Source organism: Hyperolius riggenbachi, chromosome 1, assembly GCF_040937935.1.
Source record: "Hyperolius riggenbachi isolate aHypRig1 chromosome 1, aHypRig1.pri, whole genome shotgun sequence".
NCBI lineage: Eukaryota > Metazoa > Chordata > Amphibia > Anura > Hyperoliidae > Hyperolius > Hyperolius riggenbachi.
This window is the reverse complement of record NC_090646.1, coordinates 199,042,421-199,066,899: the sequence shown is the minus strand read 5'-3', so window position 1 is coordinate 199,066,899 and position 24,479 is coordinate 199,042,421. Positions and strand designations below refer to the sequence as shown.

General features: G+C 43.8%; 1 protein-coding gene across 2 annotated transcripts in view; it reads right to left on the bottom strand.

Annotated features, from left to right (window-relative positions):
- Positions 1-24,479, bottom strand: part of ELF2 (E74 like ETS transcription factor 2) — a 166,574-nt gene that overhangs the window by 54,199 nt on the left and 87,896 nt on the right. For both annotated transcript variants that reach the window (XM_068279741.1, XM_068279734.1), the window contains exons 2-3: positions 19,806-19,956; positions 12,744-12,909 (exon numbers count right to left, since the gene is read on the bottom strand). In XM_068279741.1, the coding sequence (XP_068135842.1) occupies positions 12,744-12,909; positions 19,806-19,880 (241 nt within the window). In that variant the 5' untranslated portion in view covers positions 19,881-19,956. The remainder of the gene's footprint in view (positions 1-12,743; positions 12,910-19,805; positions 19,957-24,479) is intronic.

Below are 24,479 nucleotides of genomic sequence, written 5' to 3'. Positions count from 1 at the left end.
TGTAGGGATTTGAATTTTAGCATGTCAATTTTAAAAAGGACTCTCCATTTTATGGGTAGCCAGTGTAGTTAACAAAGGATTGGTGTTATGTGGCAATGGCAAAGTTGGCTTGTTAACATTCTTGTGGCAGCACTCTATACTAGCTGCAGTCGGTGTAAGTCTTTATTTGGAAGGCCTACATAGAGTGCATTGCAATAGTCCAGGCATGGCGTGATGAAGGTGTGAACTAGTGTTGGAAGATTCTCTGAAGGTATGAGGTGCTTAATTTTTGCAATATTACTTAGTTGAAAGAAGGAATGTTTCACAATAGCTGAAAATTTGATTCCTGAAGTTTAATTCCCCATCAATCCGTAAACCCAAGCTGTGCACAGTGTTGGAGCTAGTAAGGTCTGAGTTCCCTACACTCAATGGTGTTGACTGAGTCTGGAGCTGCTTTGCTGTTAAGCGCTGACCTTCAATGACAAGAACCTCAGTTCTGACCGGTTCACCCTTAAACAGCTAGCATAATCGCAAACACTAGGCTTTTTTGAAGAAGTTTTTAAAGCGGTCAGGCATGTGCCTAGTGATTTTCTAGGTATGCCTAGCGATTTTTGGAGCGTGTTGGTGTACCTTTTTCTGTGGGGGGGGGGGGGGGGGGGTTTACAGTTTGACCTAAAAGTTAAGAACTGTATCATAAAAGCGCTTGGAAAGTCGCTCTGTTCAGTGCTTTTTAGAGCGATTTTCCTATACTTAACACTGAGGCTGAATCGCCTCAAAAATGCTGCAGGACCCGCGTTTGCGTTTCTCTAAAAATCACATTGCTCTGGTGTGATCCAATCCATAGAACACATTAGCCAAGTGCTTTTCAAAGCGTTAGCATTTTGAAAAGCGCCCAGAAGCGCTCTAGGTGTGCACCAGCCCTTTGTCAGAATTTAGTTTAAGACAGTTTTCATTCATCCACTTCTGAAGCTCGGCTAAGCATGTGTTTATTTATGGAATGGGGTCTATCATGTTAAGTTTGAATGACATATATAGCAGGGTGTCATCAGCATAGCAGTGGTATGTCAGACTGTGTTTTTGGATGATTTTCCCAAGTGGCAGCATATATTTGGTATTGAGCCCCGGGGCACACCATATATATTTGGTACGGAGTTGGACTGGAAAGGCCTCAGGGCGAACCTTTGTGTTCGGCCAGCCAGGAAGGAAGAAAACCACTGGAGGACCAAACCATCAATGCCACAGTACTCTTGCAGCCTGTTAAGCAAGATTTCATGGTCAACTGTATCAAAAGCCGCTGAAAGATCAAGCCGTATCAGGATGGAACACTTGCCTCTGCCGCTGGCCATGAGCAGATCATTGCAATTCTGGACAAGGGCTTTGATAGGCAAAGTTCAGGCATATTTTAACTGTTATGCTAGGAATACACAGTACGTTTTTCACGTTAGATTCTCCGCGCGATCTATTAGCCATTTGATTCTCTGCTCGATTCTCTCATCTACCGCTCATTTTTCTTATCTTTTTTTCCATTCACTTTTATGAGAAATCAAGTGGAACAGAATCGGACACGTTGGATTTTTATCATGGAAGGCATCTATCAGACTGATTCCCCGCAAAAATCATACTGTGTATTCCCAGCATTAAAGGGACACCTGAAGTGAGAGGGATATGGAGGCTGCCATATTCACATACTTAAAAAGTGCATTTCTCCCAGATTCAAAGCCACTATAAAATTATTTTTCTCCTAGGTCTCTGTCGCATACAATGGGCAGTAAAAAATCTGACCGGTTTGGACTGTCTCCTCATAGGAGATTCTCAGCACTTCTTTATTCTTTGCAAAAACAATCCCTGGAAAGGATCTAAACAGCCTTCCTACTCATTAGCATGCTTTTTTGACAGGTAGACCGAGCAACTGCTGTTTGTTTTTTTTTAGATTTTTACTGCCTACTGTTAGCAACAAGAACATAGAAGAAATGTAATTTACAGGGTACTGGAGAGAAGTCTAAAATTTGAAGATTAATAGAATTCTTCCTCTGTACCACAATTTACCAAGCAACTAATTACTGCTCTGAGCCATGCTTATGCACTTTGAGTCCTATGGGAGAAAAGTGCTTTATAAAGGTTATACAGTATTGTTGCAGTTGTAAAATTTTCATTAGGGGACTTTAAGCAGACCTGAACTCTGAATGTCCTCTCTGCTCTAAAAGATACGCAACAGCAGAATAACCTTTGAACAAAAAGTTTTGTTTTTTGTTACAGTTGATACACATTCTGAAATAGATCTGCACTGTTTCTACTTTCTGATTCATGGAAGCAGACACATTGTTAACAGCCTATGCTTTCAAATGGGCTTATCTGCCATAGAGCCGGTTCATGTGGGGCGCTTTACCGCAATTGCGTTTGCAATCCGGCAGCCCAAATCTTGTGATTTGCACTTGTGATTCCCGTTCAATAGAACGAGAATCACAGAGCGATTGCCCCCAAAATTCTGCATGCAGCGCGTTTGCAATTAATCGAAATCGCAACCGCTGTGGTGTGAATGTATCCACAGGGATACATTGTAGCAGCGCTTTGTTGATCATCAGCGAACAGCAAAGCGCTGAAAAATTGCCCCAATGTGAACCAGCCCATAGGCAGTCATGTGACACAGGGGGAGATCAGATTACAACTTGTGATTAGACACAAATGAGGGGCTAAACTCTCAGTGTGGGTACACGCGTTGAGATTTCCCGCTCGATCCTCGGGATCGGTTCGATTATTTCCGACATGTTCGAACATGCCGGAAATAATTGATCCCGCGAATCGAGCAGGAAATCGCAACGTGTGTACCCAGCATAAATACATACAAGGTGCATTTCTCTGTGTGTTTTTTCAGTCCTGTGCAAGAGTTCAGAGTCCACTTTCAGGACTCATTCACACTAAGGGCATTTTTGCCCTTTTTTGGAAAATCGCCCTAAAAAAAAAACGCTTGTGCAATGATTGTCTATGACAGAGTTCACATCTGAGCAGTTCGTTTCTGATCCGCTCAAAGCGGATTGTTTTGTGCAGCGATTGCGGTTTTAAGAATACATTGTATTTATTCTTTTCCAGGTCAAAGAGTTCACTTCCTGACTTGCGTCAGGGAGTAAATTACAAATCTGCTCGGGGAAAAAAGCTTAGAAAACCGCTTTGCACAAAAACGAACCGCCCACCCAAGCACCGGGAATCGAAAAAAAAAGATGAGCCAAAAACCGTCCAACGCTAACGGCCACCCGAACAGAACGCAATGTGAACGAAGCCTAAGCTTGTAACCCTTTCCTGGGTCATGTCAAACCATAGCGAGGGTGGCAAAAAGGTTAATTAATCTGTATGTTGTGCAGCTGCAGTCACACCCACTCACCACCAGCTCTGACTTGGGCTGTTGCTGCTGGGAATTTTGTTGGTGGGGGTCTCATGTCTTTTGTAGCACTGTACACTATTTTTTCCTGATGAAGCACTTAGGGGTGAAACATGTCAAAGCTGGTGACACTGTATACATTTGCACCCTCTTATGTTATTCACACAGTTTAGTGAGCAGTGGCCTTGCTGTGTCCAATCGGGGAAGTGATTTTTCACCCATTGGTTACACTGGCCTTCTGACCTACATCTGTCACTGCTCAGCCCTACATGTGTGAGATAGCTACACCCCTCCCTACGATTAACATATTAGGGAGGTGGAGGATCAGCGAGGACCCGAGCACGCCTGTAGGGCATGTGAGCCTACCACATGTACTCATGTGGGGGGGGGGGGGGGGTTGTCACATGTCCTGCATACTATATGTTGGTGTGCCTTACAACTATTGACCGCTAGTACCTTATAGGGCCTGTCGTTTGGACTTCGATTAGTAGTACATTTCCTCTGGTACTCTATTCGGAAACGTTTGCTCTCACCAGATTACCCAGTTAATGCAAAACGGGCATTTTAAAACAATCATTTTGCATGGAGGGAGGATTGGTGTAAATGGGGGGGCGCACTCACAAATGCTTGCGCATGAGTGGCCGCTGTTCGCTGCCAATGGGCTGACGTTAAGTGGTAAAGAACAGATTTTTAATTAATCAGGATAGATTGGATTATTCAAAATAAAGTGCTCACTGTGTGAGTCACAGGACTACATTTGCACAATCACTGTCTCACTAAGGGCCCGTTTCCACAGTGCACAGCATGAGTCTTGAGAGACACGATGCGAGCACAGCCGTAATATGAGACGCATACAAATCCCTCTAGCCACGCCATGCACGACTATAGGGATTCGCATGCATTCTTTTGCATTTCCCTGTCTGAATTTGCATACAGGAAAAGCAGCTAATTAGTTTAAAGTGGAAATGAGCCTTACCCCTTCAAGCTATGCCCACTATACTCTGATATGACCCATGCAAACATTCCAAATTTTGGATTCCTTATGCTCTACAACTTAGGAAACCTTAGTAAACTAGGCCTATTGTTTACCTCTGTATGTCTCTTGTCTGCACAGCAAAGATAGGGATCCCTGTGTCTGCTGCCTTCTGACTACTGTAAATGAAGTGCTATTGATTGCCCTAGTTCTTAGCAAATTTGTCAGAACTGCAAAATCTCACAGAGTGAAAATTGACCAGCCACCTATACATTCATTCCAGATATACTCTATCCGATAGACTATCTGATAGAGCAAACATGCTGGTTCCCCTATTAGTTTCACCATCAGTAGTCTCCTTCCTTACTCCCTATTACTATTTAGTATTTATATAGCGCCAACATCTTCCACAGCGCTGTACAGAGCATATGGTCTTGGCACTTAACTGTCCCTTAGAGAAGCTCACAATCGAATCCCTACTGTATTCACATATCCATTGTAGTCTGCCCTATAATACTATGTAGTGCAGAATGTGCAGCAGAATGTCAAACACCCCCAAAGCCACTGGTGTCCACCTTGCAATATCATGCAGTGCAGAAAGTGCAGTGGATTACCCATCCTCACTGGCCCCACAGTCCCCGTTAACCCCCATATAGCACTATATAGTGCAGACTGTGCAGCAGAATGCACCCACTTACCAGATTCACAAACACGGTGTGTGTCTTTCAGTAATACTAAACAGTTCAGCGTGTGCAGTGGAAAATCATTCTCTCTTCCTCCTCCTCTCTCTCGCTGGTCCCATCAGCCCATCCATGGAGAAAGGGTTGCTTTATCTATCTTGCTTGCATTTCAGCTGCTGGGCTTATCTCTTTGGCTGCTGCCCATGCATGTCTTCCATCTCCTCCAGGTCCACCACTGTGTTACTAGTCCTCCTCTGCTGCAGAACGCCTCCACCTTGCCAATGCTCTGCAGTGCTTATTGTACTGTAGAGCTGAGAAGGGGATGGGAGGCTCAGGTGCAAATTCTGCACTGACCCAAATATAAATTAAGATTCAATATAAGAGGCTATGTCTTAGCCCCCCCAAAAATCCTGTTTTTATTTGGATATACATATTTAGCAGCTGAAACTTTACTTATTAGTCATGACAAATGCACAGTTGACAATCCTATTAACTAAAATCTAAATACTGATTGCTAGTGTTCTCTTCATCAACAATGTTTTAATCGTTTCTCTTCAAATAACTGATTGGCAACAAGTGGAAAAAGTATGATTATTTGACAAACTGATATTTTGTTTGTGATTACATACAAGATCATAGTTTTAACATTTTATAGTCTCTTCGCTTGTTTGAAAGGTCACAATGGCTATCATTCATAAAGTATTACTGCATGCGGTAATGTAGAAAACAGCTGACTTTACCGAGCACTTAGCAAAATGTCAATTCATAAAAGCAGTTACCGCATGAAAAGCTGAAATTCCAGAGCAGTGAGGTAAATTAACGACTTGTGCGGTAAACGCCTCCAACACATGTCAGTAAATGTCAATTCATAAAGATTAGAGCAGGCGGTAATGGCACGGAACATACCGCCTGCTTTGAAGAGGTGATAAGAGAGCGATAAGAGAAAAGTTAATGGAGACTCGCAAGCAGAGATCTCCCCGGGCAGCAGCAGCAGCAAGAGCGGAACAAACCAGGCTTCCCGTGAATACCTTAGGCTGTGTTTAACTTAGGCTTGGGTTCCTGCTTCTAAGCAGTGTTGCCAACTCATCCCTTTACTTACTGACACATGAATTATACAGGTTTTGTGGCTATGTAGATGCAGTTAAGGCACTGATTATGTGCAAATAGCCCCAGAACCTGTATAACTTAATGTGTCAGTAATTAAAGGGATGAGTTGGCAACACTGCTTCTAAGATGTGTATTTCACATCAGAAAGCATGGTATGTGTAAAGTTTCTTGAAGTTATTCTACACTGTGACAATTAAATAGATTGTTAAGAAAGACTAAGACAGATACAGAGCAGATTCAGGGCAAGCAGAGGCAGTATAACAAAAGATGCACATCTAAAGGGAAGTTCGGGATGCCTCTTTTATTGTAATGCTGTCTCTGCACGGAGAACAGGAATGTAGCAATGTTGTAACAATATTACCGAAACTCGGGCTTCAGTGAAATAATGCATTTCTATCGCAGCTGTGAAAAGGTTTATGAATTAGGACACAAAAGTCTAAAATACCGAAAGCGGCATTTTCCCAACCAGATTTTTGTACTGCACATGCTTTTATGAATGATAGTTTTTGTGTATGGAGCCATGTAGGAGATACACAGACGGCAGTACTTTTTAAACTTTTAGTAGCACGATTCGGGCAGCTTATTGGAGACGCCTGGGCTGTGTTCCGCGGAATAGCCTTGTGTCCACCATTGTAGTTCAGGGTTAACTTACATTTTTTAATGTTTGCTATATTTATACATCATAAATCAGCAGTCTATGGTGTTTCATCAAGGACTGTGCTTCCAGCATACATATTGCTATACAAGCATTCCAACCGGCTTTCTGGTGAGTGCATGCACGAGATGGGAAGACACAATAGCTACCGACTCCCTGCTGGTGGCACATCCCGTCTGGAGTTCATTGCTCACAGTGGTGCATACTGTCAATTCCATATGCAGTTTTCAGGCACTATGTGTGGTTGTCTCTAATTTGATTACCTGGGTGATCCTATGATATTCCATTTGGCTTACCACAAATTACCCGGAGTTTAAAATGACTGGATCATGAGCGCAACTTTATGTCTGTGTGTTTTGAGTAAGGAACTGGTGATTCTATCTAAAGTATCAAACCCCTGATTGTGTAATTTACTATTGGAGCGCAGCTTCCTCTCAGCACTTTGTGTATGGCCACCTTTACAGTGTGTAAATGATATAAACAGTTGCTCTGGACAGCAAAAAAAAAAAAATTCCCTGTAGCTGTGAGGGAAGGTGTTGCACAGATTCTGATGCTAGCTGCAGTCTGAGGTGTCTAAGGGCTCTTTCAGATGAAGGGAAAAACGGTGCATTAAACACACAATTTAGCTGCTGATTGGCGGGGTTAAATGCCCATTGGTTGCAAAATAATGCAACCGAATAGGAGCATTAGTAAGTACAAGCATGTCAGCGGTTGACACACAGCAATGAAACACCCCCCCCCCCCCCACCAACATATTGCATCCAAAGGTGGCCATACACTGGTCGATTTGCCATCAGATCGACCCCTCTCTGATCGAATCTGATCAGAAAGGGATCGTATGGCTTCCTTTACTGCAAACAGATTGTGTATCGATTTCAGCATGAAATCGATTCACCATCTGTGAAGCTGGCGCCCCCCCTGCATACATTACCTGATCCGGCCGGCGCGAGTCCCCGGTCTCCGCTGTCTTCTTCTCCGCGCTCGGCTCCAGCTTCACGTCCAGGGAAGTTTAAACAGTAGAGGGCGCTCTACTGTTTAAACTTCCTTTCGGGACAGGAAGAAGTGAAGCCTGCCAGAACCCAGCGGAGAAGGAGCAGCGGTGAATACACGCCGGCCGGATCAGGTAATATATTGCCACTAGCGTCGGTTGTCGGACATGCGAACGCCGCTATCGACACACTACCGACCCGCCAGCGATCGAGCGAAATCTTCCGCATGGACGAATCGACGGGAACGGTCAGCGTTTGCGCAACGATTTCACAGCAGATTTGATCACAGTGATCGAATCTGCTGTATAGCGGCGGGAAAATAGTTAGGTGTATAGGCCCCTTTAGGCCAGCTGCCACCAACTCTGATGCACATACAGTGGTCTCCGCAAGTTCTGGACACTTGCAGCCGGCTGGAAGCGCCCTACAAAGAAACAGGAGCAGCTGATAAGGAGTAAATTGCACTGCTTTAAAGGGAATCTGTGTAAATAAACTTATGATGTAATGATTTGTATGTGTACTACAGCTAAGAATTTGAACATTAGTAGCATAGTTGTGAGTCTCATATTGATTCCAGTACAGGAAGAGTGAATAAACTTCAGTTCTCTTTGCAAAAAAGAGCTTCTCTGAGCTCTCCAACCAAGCTTGGTCTGCTATAGTGCCGTTTTTTGAAGCACTTATCTCAACCTGTCTCTCACCGTTTCTAGTTTAAGATTTCAAGGGTTCATTAGCGCTGCTATCTTTCATAGTGTAAAATACAGAGTGTAGAGTGTAAACTGCAAATATGACAGAATGACGCAATGTTATAAAAAGAAGCTATATAACTAAAAATAAAAAGATTATTTTCTTTGCTACTAATGTTCTATGAATTATCCATACTGCACATACAATTCATCATAAGTTTTTCTTTGGCTTCAGTGTCACTTTAAGTCGTTCCTGTTAAAGAGCCCTAAATAAGTTAAGTTAAATGCACTGCACATGAATAAAGGGAGATGAAGTAGACACTACAGAGTAAAGCAAGAACTGTCAGCAGTCCGAAAGCTAAGCAGGCTACACAGAATAATCATACTAACTAAATAATAGCAATGTGTGGGCTATGAGGACTAGCTTTAAAGGACCTCCTGTCTAATTGGTGCAAATGAAATGAATAGGAATATAACATTCCTATACAAGCTTGCAACTTAGGCCTGGTGCACACCAAAGGAGTTTTTCTGAGCGTTTTGAGTTTTTAAATCTGCTGCTAATGTTATCCTATGTGTCTGTGCACACTGGAGCAATGAGGATTTTTTTTTACAAAACCTCATTGCATCCAGTGTGCACAGACACATAGGATAACATTAGCAACAGATTTAAAAAAAACTGAAACGCTCAGAAAAACTCCTTTGGTGTGCACCAGGCCTTACAGTATATTCCGGCATAAGACTACTTTTTAACCCTTGAAAATTTTACGAAAAGTCAAGGGTCGTCTTATACGCCGGGTATCATTGATGCTGGGTGATACTCCCTATCCTGTTACCGACTCTCAGAGCTCGCTGCTGAGAACCGTAGTGAAGTGACGCAGGTGCGCATTTGCAAGATCTGAGAGGCAGATAAGGAGGTAATAGGATACAAGGGCGGGACAGAAGGATGAAAGAGGCGTGTTTTATGGGCACAGCGCTATCTATTCTTCCATACCGCTCTGTTAAACAGGGAGACAGGGAGAGCTGACCAATCCAATCAGTCAATCGCCTGTATACTGTTATATACTAGGTACCACATACAGTACAGCACCAGTATCTGTTCATACAAAGCACCAATCTATGATGTTTCGTTTAAATTTTGATGTGGTGTGCGTTGTATATCCCAAAATCTATATTGGTTGGGGGGTAGTCTTATACACCCAGTCGTCTTATACGCCGGAATATACGGTAGGTCTAAAAAAACCCAAACCAAATTCTGGCCGGTGCTGACTGCGTCAAGGGAGGTGTCTGAGGTTGTGGGCCCCCGACCCTTGCTGACAGCGAGGAGGGCCCCCAACCTCAGAGACCGCCTGGTTCACAGTGAGTTACAGGCTAAAACTAATACATGGTTACATGAACGTGTGCCAAATTGCATGTTCAGGTGTGGCAAGTGCAAATTATGCCCGTTTGTTGATAGGACCAGGAACTTCCAGGATAGACTAGGTGTCACCAACTTTGATATAAAATCCTTCGTAAACTGTGATAGTGAAAAGGTGGTGTACATGATAGAGTGTCCCTGTCACCTTAGATATATAGGGAAGACTAAGAGGGCCCTAAAAGAACGGGTGTTGGAACACTTGGCTATTATTGTAGGGGGGGGGGGGGTCAAACCAACATGGCAGAACACTAGAGAGGTTCACGGCAATAGCTTGAGGGGTACAACTGTAAAAGGGATATATAAATTTAGCATTTCAAGCCGCAGAGGTGACAAACTTAGAATCAAATCGGATTAAAGGGACTCCGAGCTCACAATAAAAAAGAAAGTTGAACTCACCTGGGGCTTTCTCCAGCCCAGTGCTGGTCGGGAGGTCCCACGACGGCGTCCTGGCTCCTCTCCAACACCCCGATCCGGAATGGCTGACAGGCCGCAGCCCGGGCGACACTCTCCCGAGTGTCGGGCTGCTCCTTCCGCGTATGACGCGGATGACGTCACACGCCGGCCGCCTCGCGTCATCACGGCGGCCGGCGTGAAAGTACTGCGCATGCACGCTTTAATCGCGCATGCGCAGTACTTTCACGACGGCCGCCGTGATGACGCGAGGCGGCCGGCGTGTGACGTCATCCGCGTCATACGCGGAAGGAGCAGCCCGACACTCGGGAGAGTGTCGCCCGGGCTGCGGCCTGACAGCCATTCCGGATCGGGGTGTTGGAGAGGAGCCAGGACGCCGTCGTGGGACCTCCCGACCAGCACTGGGCTGGAGAAAGCCCCAGGTGAGTTCAACTTTCTTTTTTATTGTGAGCTCGGAGTCCCTTTAAGCTTAATCCTTGTTGCTGAGTGCTTAAAGGGGGCCCCCCAACTTTTTCACACGCTACTGGGCACGGTGCATTTAGAGGTGAAAGCGCGGGCAAGTGATGGTTGTATGTATGTGTGTGATCATGCCATACACGCATTGCAATTGGAGGCATATGTTAATTAGATAAGCTGGTTTATGAGATTATCTGCTGAGCTCTTGCTTTTAACTTTTGTATTGGTGATGACAATATAGTTGCTTATATCGTTCTTGGAGAATTTTTATGTCGGTGCTGTAATTAATAAAGTTTTGTATTCCTTGTTGACACTATGAGCCCCAAGCTTTTCTGTTTTATTATCTTTAGTGTAGAAATGCCTGACATTTTCTACTCCTCTCCTAGCAAATGATCACTTTCTCCCTTTCCAACTACTAGTACAGAAAACAGGGCACTGATTGGATGAGGGAACAGAAAATGTTCTGCAGACATTTCAAACATACACCAGATGATGTGTGGTGAAATGTAATGAATACAATTCATTTTAGATAAGTCAGTGCAACAAAGTCATCAACGAGACAAACCTCTTCATCAGATGCAATGATATTAAAGTGTGTGTGAGATATCTCAGAAAACTAAAAGTTTTAACATAACTGAAACTCTGGCAGCAGATATGTTGATGTGTGTAATCATTTCACACACATCTTGATGTGTCATTTTTAGATAAGTGTTTAAATTGATAAAGCTGTCTATAATGAGACTGTATTACATAACATGTAAAATAGGTGTTGATCCTACTGCTACCCATTTGAGATATACCAGCCAGATATACCAGTATGAGAGCTTGCCTACACAGTCTGTTCATAGTATTCAAAATCTGTTGGCCCTTATACTACATGGCAATGAAAACATGGGCCTGTCATAGGCCTCTTGCACACTGTAAGCGATTCCGATTCAGATTCCGCTTTTTAATCGGTTTTTACATCCGATTCCGATTTGCAGTTTGCTCCCTGCACAAAAATGTAAAAACCGATTAAAAAGCGGAATCGAAATCACTTGCAGTGTGCAAGAGGCCATATGCAGAATAAAACTGGATGTGTGTACAGAGCCATAAGCCTGGTACACACTTTCAATTATGATTGGCAAATGATTGACCAATTTTACCACCTCCATTGGACAATCATAAATTGAAAGTGTGTACTAGGCTTATGGCTCGGTACACACATCCAGTTTTAATCTGCATATGACTGGCCAATGTTTTCATTGCCATGTAGTATGAGTGGCAACATATTTTCAATACTATGAACAGACTGCCTAGGTATACTCTCATACTACATAGAAATGGTAGAATTGGCCAATCCTCTCCACATAAAAATTGGACATGTGTACAGACGTTAATGAGAAACTGTAAACCCCCCCCCCCTCCCCCTTCCCGTTGTACTTACCTCGGAAGGGGGAAGCCTCTGCATTAAGCCTAAGCCTAAGGGATCCAGTGCTGGCAGCCCCCGGAGTACAGCCGACAAGTGAGTCGGCTGCTGCGCAAGTGCAATAGCGCCTGCAATATTTACTTTACCTCTGTCCAATAGCGGCTTTCTGATCGGCTCAGGCGAAATAGCGGAGCCCGATCGCTATTCAGATTTTTCAGATCGGAAAGCAACTACTGTGCCTGCACTGGATTGCGGTCGGTAAATATTTACCTCGACAGAGTTCTAGATCTGCCAGCGCTGGACCCCGGAGGGTGAAGAGGACAGGGCTGTGGAGTCGGTACAAAAATCTTCCGACTCCTCAGTTTATGAAACCACGACTCCAACTCCGGGTACCCAAAATGGCCCCGACTCAGACTCCTCGACTCCTTACTCTAATACTTAAAGGAGTTCTGTGGGGTTGTCCTGGGGATAAAAACCAATTCAATTTCTAGACTGGGATCTTCTTATAGTATGGCTTGAACTACTTCTAAAGACTGGTAGGAGATCTTTATGTGTGTATTCTATTGTAGTGTTCTGACATTTGGAGGAGTAATACTACAATATTAAAAAGGCACCTACCTATTTCCACAGTTTCAGTCTCAATCTCCTGCTCCTCTGCAACATCTTGAATAATGAAGGTCTCATCATCATAGACCAATACCTGGGCAGCATAGCTCTCTTCCAACTGAGCACTAGGAACCGGCTCCACAATTACTGCAGGGTATTCAGTGACTTGTACTTCTTCCTGAGGGACAAGACAATTCCACAAAAGTGTCTATTAAGTATCTTGTGTTAGAGAGAGTCTACTAACAGAATGATGTTCAGAGACAGTATAAATAGATCTTTCAAGTCCACTTTTTAAAGCCAAGGTGTAGTGTCCCTTAAAAAAAAAAAAAAAAAAAAAAAAAAAGACCTCACCTATGGAGAAGAAGGCTCTGGATCCTATAAAGCCTTCCGGGACCTTTCTCTGTGTCCTTGTTCCAGTGCCGAGCCCCATTCAAATTTGCTGCCTTTAGGAGCCCTTGGAAGCACTTGTGTCCTCGAGTGCTCCCAAAGACGGGCAGCTCCGTACTGCGCTTGCACGCAGGATCCAGTTGGTCGAATACCTGCAATAGGGGTGACAACGCTGGACCAAGGACACAGAGAGAGGAACTGGAAGGCATTAGAAGATCCAGAGCCTTCTCTTTCCATACGCCAGTACCTGCATATTCACATGTACTTGAACATGCCATAGGAAGCTCTTACCATTTCCTAATATTAATCTATAAAGCGCCAGCATCTTCCGTGGCACTGTATAACAGAATACAAGGTATAACAATACAATATAAACAATACAACAATTATACCAGATCAGCTTTATGCCTAATCCACACAATAATTTCCCGCCAGATTCATGGGAATCAGCGATTAATTCCGACATGTCCGATCGGCTCCCGATCAATAAAGTGATCAATTTTGCGGACTTCTAATTGGAAAATTGATCGCTTTATTGATCAGGTGCACTTTGGACATGTACACACGATGTAACTTCCTGTCCGATTACCTTTTGATCGGGCGGGAAATTGCATTGTGTGTACCCAGCATTGCATTCTAATGGGATAAGGGATAGGACAATAGGTGAAGGGAAGCTGTGTATGAGATGGTAGAGTGGTGATCAGTGGCCAAATGGTCCTAAATGAGATAGTATGCTTGCCAGAACAGGTGTGTTTTTACATTTTACCTAAAAAGGGTAAGTGTGGGTGAGTGGTGGATGTGTTAAAGGAAGGAAATGTCAGAGGAGGGGAGAGAAAGAGAAGTATTGTAAGCAGGAGTAGAAGAGGCAGCCAGAGAGAGACAGACAGTAGAATATTCTTAGTAGAGCGGAGATTGCGTATAGGATGGTATCTGGAGAGAAGTATATTTAAATAAGAAGGAGCTAGGTTGTAAAGTGCTTTGTAGGTCTTCCTCCATCACCCCAGCGGCCAGTTATCAAAAGCTTTTATGAATGCCTTTTTGTGGAAACACTCATGGCACATTTCCACTGGGTATCCAATCTGCACATGTCCATAACAAGTGTGACCACAGCAACTGTTCTGTAGGGGCATGTCCTTTTTCACAAGAGTAAGAATTTCCCCCACCCCTGCTTCCCCTACTTCAGGGATGTCAAACCAGTTCTTCGAGGGCTGACACAAATTTTTGACACAGCTCAAATTAATTGATGGGTCTGAATCAAGAAAGGTAATGTCCATCAAGTAGAACACATTCCTTTTTTTTTTTTTTTTTTTTTTAAGCGCTGGCGATTTTTTAAATTGCCCTAAAAGCGCTTGTGTAATGATTTCCTATGAGAATGTTCACATATGAGCATTTGGATTTTAGTAAAATCGCAAACGCACTGCCTGTACCATTTTCTGAGCACTTTGGCTCAATGAAAGGTATAGGAAAATCGCAAAGCACTTGAAAAAGCTCTTTGTATAGCGATTTCCCGAACACTTAAGAATAAATACATTGTATTTATTCTTTTCCGGGTCAAAGAGTTCACTTCCTGACCAACGTCAGGAAGTGAAAATCTTAATCGCTCTGCAAAAGCGTTTTTCTAAGCGCAAGGTGCAAGGAAAACTCAAATCGATCAGAGCTTGCGATTTATAAAGTGAATATAGCCTTAGTCCATCCTAAACACTGGCATGGATCTGGCCCTCCAGGCTTGGAGTTCGACACCTGTGCCCTAGTTACATCTCTGTTCACAGCTTCTCCCAGAACACTCACTGGACTGTGATCTATGAGAGCTAATCACTAGAAACCCCACCACTTAAAAACCATCAGAATCCACCTCATATCACATTAAAACAGTTTTTATCAGTAATGTGCTTACAGTAAGTACTCTGCTCCTCCAACTGATAGAACTGTGCATTTCAGCCAATATTATGCCTTACAACTATGGTAGGGACATTAGATTGTAAGGCACTCTGATGGACAATTAGTGACTATAAATGCAAAAAATACTGTATATACTCGAGTATAAATCGAGTTTTTGGGACCAAAATAGTGGCCCAAAAGTGGGGGTCTCGGCTTATACGCGAGTCACAAGCAGAGTCCCCCCATACCGTGCCATCTACCGCAACATAAAAATCACATCTGCACATGCAGAGCGGCAGTGCCTCTCTGATTATTGCCTGTGCAGTCTCCACGACAGTGTGACAAGTGCTGTTAGTAAGTGTAAACATGTTTGCGATCCCCCCCCCCCCAAGTATCCCCTGGCATATGTGCAGTATCTGGGCTCCGTTCCTCCCGGTTTACTGGCCCGCAGCATACCTCCTCGCAATCCCCCCCCCCCCCCAGTATCACCACTATGTGTGTGAGTAAACCCCCGCACGCCATAATAGCATACCTCTTTGTTATCCCCTAAGTATCCCCCCGCATCTATATAGTAGTTGGGCTTCTTTGCTCTCGGTTACCGGCCCGCGCTGTAAAGTTTGGTATGGAGCGTGTCCGCTGCAGTCTTGTCACTATGCCGCTCTCTAGTGGCGCCGCTCAACACGTGCGCCACTGTGAGTGATGAGACTGCAGCTGACAAGTTGCAGAGGAAACTTCACTGCGTGGGCCGGTAACCGGAGGAATGGAGCCTAACTACTGTATACTGTAGATGCCGGGGGATACTTAGGGGATAACAAAGAGGTATGCTATTATGGCGTGCAGGGGTTTGCTCACACACATCGTGCACCGCTAACCTGGGAGCAACGGCACCCAAATACTTTACCTATGCAGGGTGATACTATGGCGGGCGGGGGTTTACTTTACCACAGCGCGGGCCGGTAACCAGGAGCAACGGAGCCCAAGTACTGTACCTGTACTGTGCCTGGAGATACCTGGGGTGCACGAAGAGGTATGCTGCTCTGGCGGGCGGGGGTTTACTAAACCACGCAGCGGGCAGGTAACTGAGAGAAACAGAGGCAGGGGTTTAAAGTTTACCAGGCGCACTCATTACATTGCCAGGGGGACTATGCAGACAGACAGTTAGTAGAGAGAGAAATTATATAAACAGCTACTGAGCAATTACATGTCTTCATCTGGGTCACATTAGATCGTAGTAAGGATTGCTTTACAATTGCTTGCATACTGTACATTTGCAGGGAGAACTGTAATCAAGGACAACCTACATTTATGACAAAATTTGTAACTATGAGTGCATGTGTGTGTCTGGAATAACACATTAACTGTCTTCAAACAATGCTTTTGTTCTGCACCATCAAGCCAATTCTCACCCTCGGCTTATACTCTGGACAAGCATTTTCCCCCTGATTTTTGGTAAAAGTTGGCGGGTCGGCTTATACTCGGGTCGGCTTATACTCTAGTATATACAGTAACCATAACGGGAATGCTAAGCGATAAATATGCTTCGCACAAAAGAAAAGTCTGGCCTTCATTGTAAGAAACACACTAAGGGCTCGATTCACAAAGCGGTGATAACCCAGTTATCACGCCTAAAAGACTTTAGGCGTGATGACCTTTTCACCACTGAGTTATCACCGCTTTTTCCTGCTCTTCGCGCGAAGTTACCGCGCGTACGCGCGTGAGAGCGCGCGCAAAGTCCCATAGTGCTTAATGGGAGCTTCGCGCGAAGCATCGGGTGCTGCGCGCGCACTTACGCGCGTACGCGCGGTAACTTCGCGCGAGTTTCTTCTTATCATGCCTAAAGTGAGTTTAGGCGTGATAAGGGCCTTTTCACCAGCGTGCAAACACTTTGCACCGCTTGGTGAATCAAGCCCTAAGTTTTGATCTGCCTCAGGAACCAAACCAGTGCAAGATCAGTTTGAGGCACGTTTTAATAGGCCCCTTTCCCATTTGTGCATTGCTGGTGGCAGTTTAAGCTACGCAGTGTGAGCCACAAGCAAGTAATGCACTGTCTGATGTTTGCAGTCATGCATTGCGATTAACCTCCCTAGCGTTCTGGACGAGCTGAGCTCAGGCCCTTGCTGGACCGATTTGATTATTTTTTTTTTCAAACACGCAGCTAGCACTTTGCTAGCTGAGTGTTTGCTGCGATTGCCCCCAATCTGCCGTGAAAGAGAGCCCACCCCCCCTGCAGACCCCGTGCGCAACCTGGCCAATCAGTACCAGGCAGCACTGAGGGGTGGATTGGGACTCCCTATGACGTCACAACGTGGATGACATCATTCCGTTCGTCGCCATGGCGACGGGGGAAGCCCTGTTCAGAACGGGATTTCCTTATGGGCAAGCGCGCCAGCAGCGATCGGAGGGGTGGGTGGGAAAGCGCAGGGTGGGTGGGAAAGCGCAGGGGGGGTGGGGGGGGGGCATCATGTAGCTAGCAATAGGCTAGCTACATGAGAAAAAAAAAAATGGGCCAAAAAAAAAACCACCCGCGGCCTTGGGTTTTCAGAACGCCCAGCAGGTTCATGCTATAATGCTCATTCATTCAAACAAATAGTACACCTCTTCATGAATAAATTGTGCTGGACCAAGTAATATACACAAATAATCCAATGGGGGTTCACTGTACTTCAGAAATTGTTTTGTTGATTAGCCAGATAATTTTATAGGAGTTATTTATGTGATGGCATAGTAAATTGACAGTTTCTAGAGTACAGCATGTGGGCCCTCATTGGATTATTTATTCACTGTAGATTAATGGGATCTACAACAAATCTGAGAGCAATGTAGGTGCCATGCATTACTATGGCCTCATGCTTTGCAAGCAGCACACTAATGAGGAAGGGGCCTAACCTGGGCTTTTCTTGGCCCAATATTTGTATATAGGCATCCGATCCCTATGCACAATGTAAAGTATGGTTTGGGGTGGTGGAACATGCTGCCATTGGATTCTAGAGCGGTGGGAACTCATTCTTTGAAATCATGAAAAATGCCTATACCACCTGATAATCTGACATGATTGATCTGGGTTTGAAAGATGCAGCCATTTTTTACAGTTTGACACAGGCCACTGAAACTCAACAAAGGAAAATCTACATGTTAAAGCAGACAATGGCATTCTAAAAATCTAAATTCTTCCAATTTTGTGACATCAGTATGTGGGGATCCCTTGTCTTTTTCCATCCTAAAAATGTTGCTTTACACAAAGTCCAAAAGAACATGATTTATGAACCTTGCTGTGAAAGATCTGGCCAGATCTCCATGACACAAGTTTAGGATGAAATGGAATGCTAACTGTGAGCCAGATCTTATTGTCCAGTATTACTGCCTGACTTCACTGATGCCCATGCTTGAAAGGGCTGCTACCAGGTTTCATTACCTAGTGGGTAGCTTTTCCAGAAAAGCAAATGCTGCCCATCGTAGCAAAGGGAGACCAACATCATGCTAATAATGGTTTTAAAATTAAATGTACAGGTAGTCCCCGACTTACGAATGGCCGACTTGCAAACTACCCGCCGATACGAACTGCGTGGATTCAGTGTTTCCATGGGAACAAGCCCAAACAATTTTTTTTTCAAATTGGACTTGTAGTTTTTGAGAAAATCTATTTTAAAAAATTCAAAGAAAAAATGCCTTTTAAACTTGTATAAGCAGGTACAGAGGGCAGAGGTGACACAGAGGGGGACACTGGAGGCACAGGGGGGGGGGGGGGGGGGCACAGAGGAGGTACAGGCGACAGAGATAGCACATTGTATTGAGTACAGATTCAGGTTAAGAACAAACCTACAGTCCCTATCTCGTTCGTTAACCGGGGACTACCTGTACTAACAACATATGCATATTGCAAGTGTCTTCAAAAATTTGGCTACGTTGTGTCTTCTAAAAAACAGCAAAATCTTATTTAGTTGGAATATGAAGGCTTATTTGGTTAGAATATGAAGTGTTAGTTGGCAACTGTCAACACTTAACGTGTGGCTTCAACAGTTTCTGATGCACACACTTGGAGTAAGCATGCAGCTAATAACATGAAGCCCATCTGCTCTACATACCCCTTCTGTGTCAAACATTCAGAAGATATTAATGGCAAAAGATTACCTGTAAGTAGTAATGTAGTGTGTGTTGTGGTACCCAGTTTTACCGCAGAGTACTGGTTAAGGGCTCTGCCTTTGACATGGGAGACCAGGGTTCGAATCCTGGCTTGGGTCAGTACCTATTCAGTAAGGAGTTCAAGGCAAGACTCCCCAACACTGCAGGGTGGCCTCCTGAGCGCGTCCCAGTGGCTGCAGCTCTTGAGCGCTTTGAGTCAGACAGGAGAAAAGCACTATATAAATGTTCGGATTATTATTATTAATAGAAATGCAAGTGTACAGGCATGAAGTATGCCACAGAGCGGTGGGCAGTGCTATGCATATGACCTTATCAGCGCACTCTGTTGCAGGTTCATATGTTTGTAATTTTTTTGTGTTGCGGTGGGATGCGGCAAGAGCATTGCAAAAGTTCAAAACCAGCCTCAAAAGAAGTATGCAATAGCTTCTTCCATATTCCTTTTATTTCATTTTACTCTAAAGTACAAGCAACATCATGAAAAGTTAAAACATGCACACACGCCAGCCCCGTCCTCCTGTAGTGTACAAAGGCTGCCAGCGTGCCACGCATGCGCGCTGGCAAAAGGTCACAGGTACACAGGGACAGAGGAAGCAGGGACACAGTGGTTTTATTGTAAAGGATTAACAGGCAGAGAATGTTGAACTCTCATTTATGACACTATTTCCTTACCTGGTCTGCATTTTCCACCCCATTGCTGACAAAGTTCCCCACTGATCCTCCACCATCCACCACAGCAGAGGTCATGTTGCATCCCACAAAGCTGGCCACTAGCTAAGTGTGCACAATGGATTGCGACGGAAACTCCACTAAAGTCTTCACTCTGTTCCAGGAAGAGATAAAAGGTAGTTTTAAAGTTTTGCTTATATAGGAAAGAGAAGGGGAGGAAAATGCAAGAGAATGGTAAGAGTGTTGTTACCAACAGAAGGACCATGTGTAAAATCAGAATAATATTTAAACCAGAAACATATAAACACAAGAAAGCATCTGGATTCCAGTGAAACACCAAATACAGAAAAGAACAACAAGCTTTCAGCAAACTTATACTGTTTTATCTGCTTACGGTATATCTATTCAGTTGCGATAATTTAATAGCATCACCCCTTTTATTTCGGGCTCAGTAAAAATCACCTGCATTTACAGTGTAGCCAAAGTTAAGAGGAAAAAAAAAAAGCTACTTTGTACATCTCACAACCAGCTGTGATAAATAAATGCCTTCCCACCACTTCAAATCTCTTTGTAGAGCCACAAAAGTCACACTTGTAAACAAAGACAGCTCTAGGTTTTAGTCAAGGCCTATAACCTCTCACCAGGGCTGGAGAGTCAGTATAAAAATCATCTGACTCCAACTCAGACTCCTCAGTTTATGACTGACTCAGACTCTTCTAATTTGCATATAACAAGCTTTTTGATTGAAAGTATTTAACATAAAAGGCATTTCATTACTGCCAAAGCTTAGGAATTTCAAAGCTATATTAAGATGGCATCTACTTTTGGGAACAAAAAGCTCCTGGCCAGGAAGTTGACAATCTACCCTGTAAGCCAGCCTTTCTCAAACTGTTTACCCTAGAGGAACCCCCTCAGATCATTTTTGGATCTCAGGGAACCCCTGCATTAATGGAGTAAGAGGCAATTTATTTTATAGTAGGATTGTTCATTAAAAGTGGGTGGTCCCCATTCCATGTATCGCCTTTACAGGACATTTCATGCCCTCCATTATTGCACTTCCCATTATAGTTGCCCGGTGTTAGCGTTTTCTCTCTTTCCTCCTCATCTGCTGTACACACATGCTTAGTTCTGGCATCCCACTTACCACATTTTATTCATCACCAATGTAATGTGTGAGAACAGTACTGTGGCCATTGCACCTGCGAAGAACAAGTAGGGCAGCTAGATTCAGGATGGGCAGAAAATGAGTGGAGAGGTTATAGTGAACCTAGTGATGTAATTTTGAAACGTTCTTAACATTCCAGCTGTGGCAGTTCACCTCGAGGGGAAAAAGGACGGGGGACTCCAACAAAAACCTCAAGGAACCCTGGAGTTCCAGGAAACCCTGGTTGAGAAAGTCTGCTGTAAGCCATCCCGGCCTGTGATTGCCAACATGAATGCCCCAGCAAGTCATCTGTATAAGAAAATTCACTGGAGCCCCATAACAGCTGGGTTCCAGTGTGTAGCCCTGCCACCTTGCATAAAAATGCCTCTACCTATTCCAGATCTAATATAGGAAACACCAGGACTATTTTCTGCAAGGGGGAGCCATGTACTGAAAACTCATCTAATACAGGCTTCCAGAGTGAATCTTATTAAACAGACAACAGTGTTGGGACATTGTAACTTTTAAGCATTAGAGTACTTCTGTTTGGTTTTTGTACACCAAAGATGTATTTCAACTAAACTTAGGCTATAGCTGTAGAGTAGCTGTTAGGGCTCACTCACACTAGAAGCGCTTTCCTGAGCGGTTTGCGACTGATTAGCGGTTTTTAAAAATAACATTCCCAATCACTTTCATTAAAATCGCAATAAAAATCATCGCGATTTTCGTGCATGGGTGGGATCGCAAAATCGTGGCGATTTTTTCCTGCGATTTTAATGACCGTGAATGGGAGCGATCTTAAAAAACGCTAATCAATCGCAAAACTCTCAGAAAAGCGCTTCTAGTGTGAATGGGCCATTAAATAGAAATCAAAACTAGTTATTGAGCACTTGTAGCGGGTACAGAGAGGAACAACCAACATCTATCAGGCCCTAGGCAATGTAACTGTGGGTACGTCTAAGAGTGATGTGCAGGTACTCTGCAGGAGAATGAGGGGATTCTTCCTCTGTTATACATTCTTCGTGCACGGTCTGAACCAGATTTATGGGTGATAGACAACACCTTTGTGGGCAATGTACACAACATTCTCGGTGGATTCACAACAGCTCTGCGGGGAGTGCATACGTAGGAGTGTAGTACACCTGTGTAACCTGATTTGTAGTCACAAACCCCAAATTTAACAACGTATCAAATTGATTTCATGAGCAAAGGGAGTGCATACATTTGCATACAAAATTTACACAAGCCTGCATCAACCCACAATTATTTGCATCATATTGACCAGCCTTTATGGTGATAACTACACATCACGCGCGCGCCCACTACACATCACGCGCACACCCAAAAAAACAGACCTAGAACCCGTTTTTAAACAGGCTTAGATCTACTAGTTATATATATAAAAGATTCCTGCGTGCACATCAGATATACAGCCACAGATATGTATATCTGATTTTAAATCAATTCCGAGCCCAAGAACAAAAGGTAGTAAACGAAAAAAAAAAAAAAAAAAACAACTACCTGGTCCGGTATCAGGATCAGGATGAACCTCTTAAGTCCCCTTCACACGTGAAAGCGCAAAACGCCGGCGATTACTGCCGGCGTTTTGCGGAAGTGATTTTTCCACGATTTCACACGGGAAAAAAAAATCACTGGACACTGCAGTGATTTCTCCGTGATCGCGGGGAAATCGCCTGAAAATGGTGCAGGCTACGTGTTTGCGTTTGGCGAATTGCATTGCCAGCGATTAACGCAATTCGCCCAAGTGAGAACGAGCCCATAATGTTTTATTATACTAGGGCTTGAAAAAGCGCTAGCGTTTGAGCGTTTTGCCATAATCACCAGCAAAACGCTCTAGTGTGAATGGGCCCTCAGGGTCTGTTTCCACTACACGCAGATTGGATGCGGAATGGATGCACAAAAACTGACTCCAATGAATGCCTATGGGCCTGTTTCCACTAAACGCGATTTTTCTGATGCAGATTTTCCCATAGGTATTCATTGAAGTCAGTTTTTCTGCATCCATTCTGAATCTAATCTGCGCGTAGTGAAAACAGGCTCTTACCACTGGTAGTTGCCACTCCTGTGGCCAGCAGTCAGTTTCATTTTTAGTGACCCTGGGGTCACGACACTGCAGCTCGCCTCTCTGCTTCTCCTCCCAGAGCAGAGCAGAGAGGCAGGAAAGAGGACCACAGAGGTGGGGGAAGAGGCTCCAGGAGGAGGGGAAGGCAGGGCGTTTTGCAGCAGTTCCCCTAGTTATCTAGCGTAAATCCTGTTGACTGTATTTTCGGGGGTCTGCAGTGGAGAGAAGAGGGGACGGAGAGCGGCGCACAGAGGCATGTCATCAAGTAAAGAGCATGCCTTTGTGTCCCATTTGTATTACAAAAAAAAATGCCTCAGGTACAGTATACACTTTAAAAACATGGTGACTGATTTATTGCAGCAGCACATATAACTTATTTGTGATTGGTTTATTTCATTTTTGTGGAAAAAGCAGTGCTATTGCTGTATATACAAGTTATTTATGATGTTTATTATCTGAGAAATAGAACATTTTATATTTTCTGTTTTAATTACAGTTTAAATATATTAGGAGTCAGTGCATTTTTTTTCCAGACTGACTCCAGGTACCCAAAAATTGCACTGACTCCAATGTTTTGACACCTGAGTGTAAGGATTGGTTGTTCTACCACTATACGTTGTATAGGTTTTGTATAGGACAGTAAAGAAGCAGCTAAGCACCATCACCAGTAAACCCATTCACATTATCGGGTGCAATATCACGTGCATATAACTACACTAGTAACACACAGTGTGGACAGAGACTAAAGGTTTACATATTCCAGGAATGACCACACAGGAATAGATGCTATTCTCTGGTGCTTCCAACGCTGTACAGTATATTTAACAACTCTAGATGTGTTGAATAAACATACATCAGTTATCAGACTTTTGAACACCAATTTTTCCCTGCTTTGGAATATTGCTAAAAAAACACCTTAATTTCTGCTAAAACACTGTGCATCATGGGCATACACATATAGATTTCCACCCAATGTTCCAAAACGATTCCACACAAAGTACATAGATTTTCAATACATTCCAACAGAGGATCTACTGAAAATCAAATGAACCACAGCGTTGCACTGTTTAATACAGTGCAACGCAACAGGTCATCCATCTACCGCCGCTTCTGCCTCTGAACAACCTAGATTTTCCATTCTGTCGAATCAAAACTCAATCCATTTTTGGTCAAAACTGATTAAAATTCGATGGGAATCAGTTCCTTCTAATTTGATTAGAGTGATCATCTGCAGGGAATAGAATTAAAATAATCAATGTGTGTATAGGCAGCCTTAAAGAACATTAAGAAGGTTTTCCCTTCACACACTGCTAAACAAACAGAGATATAAGGCGCTGCGTTTAAGACCACCACACGCCAACAGATGTTTTTAATAGATCAGATGTATATTCAACAATGTCAAATTTAATGGCAATCTATTAAAACTAAGACACATCCAAGTGATACTGCA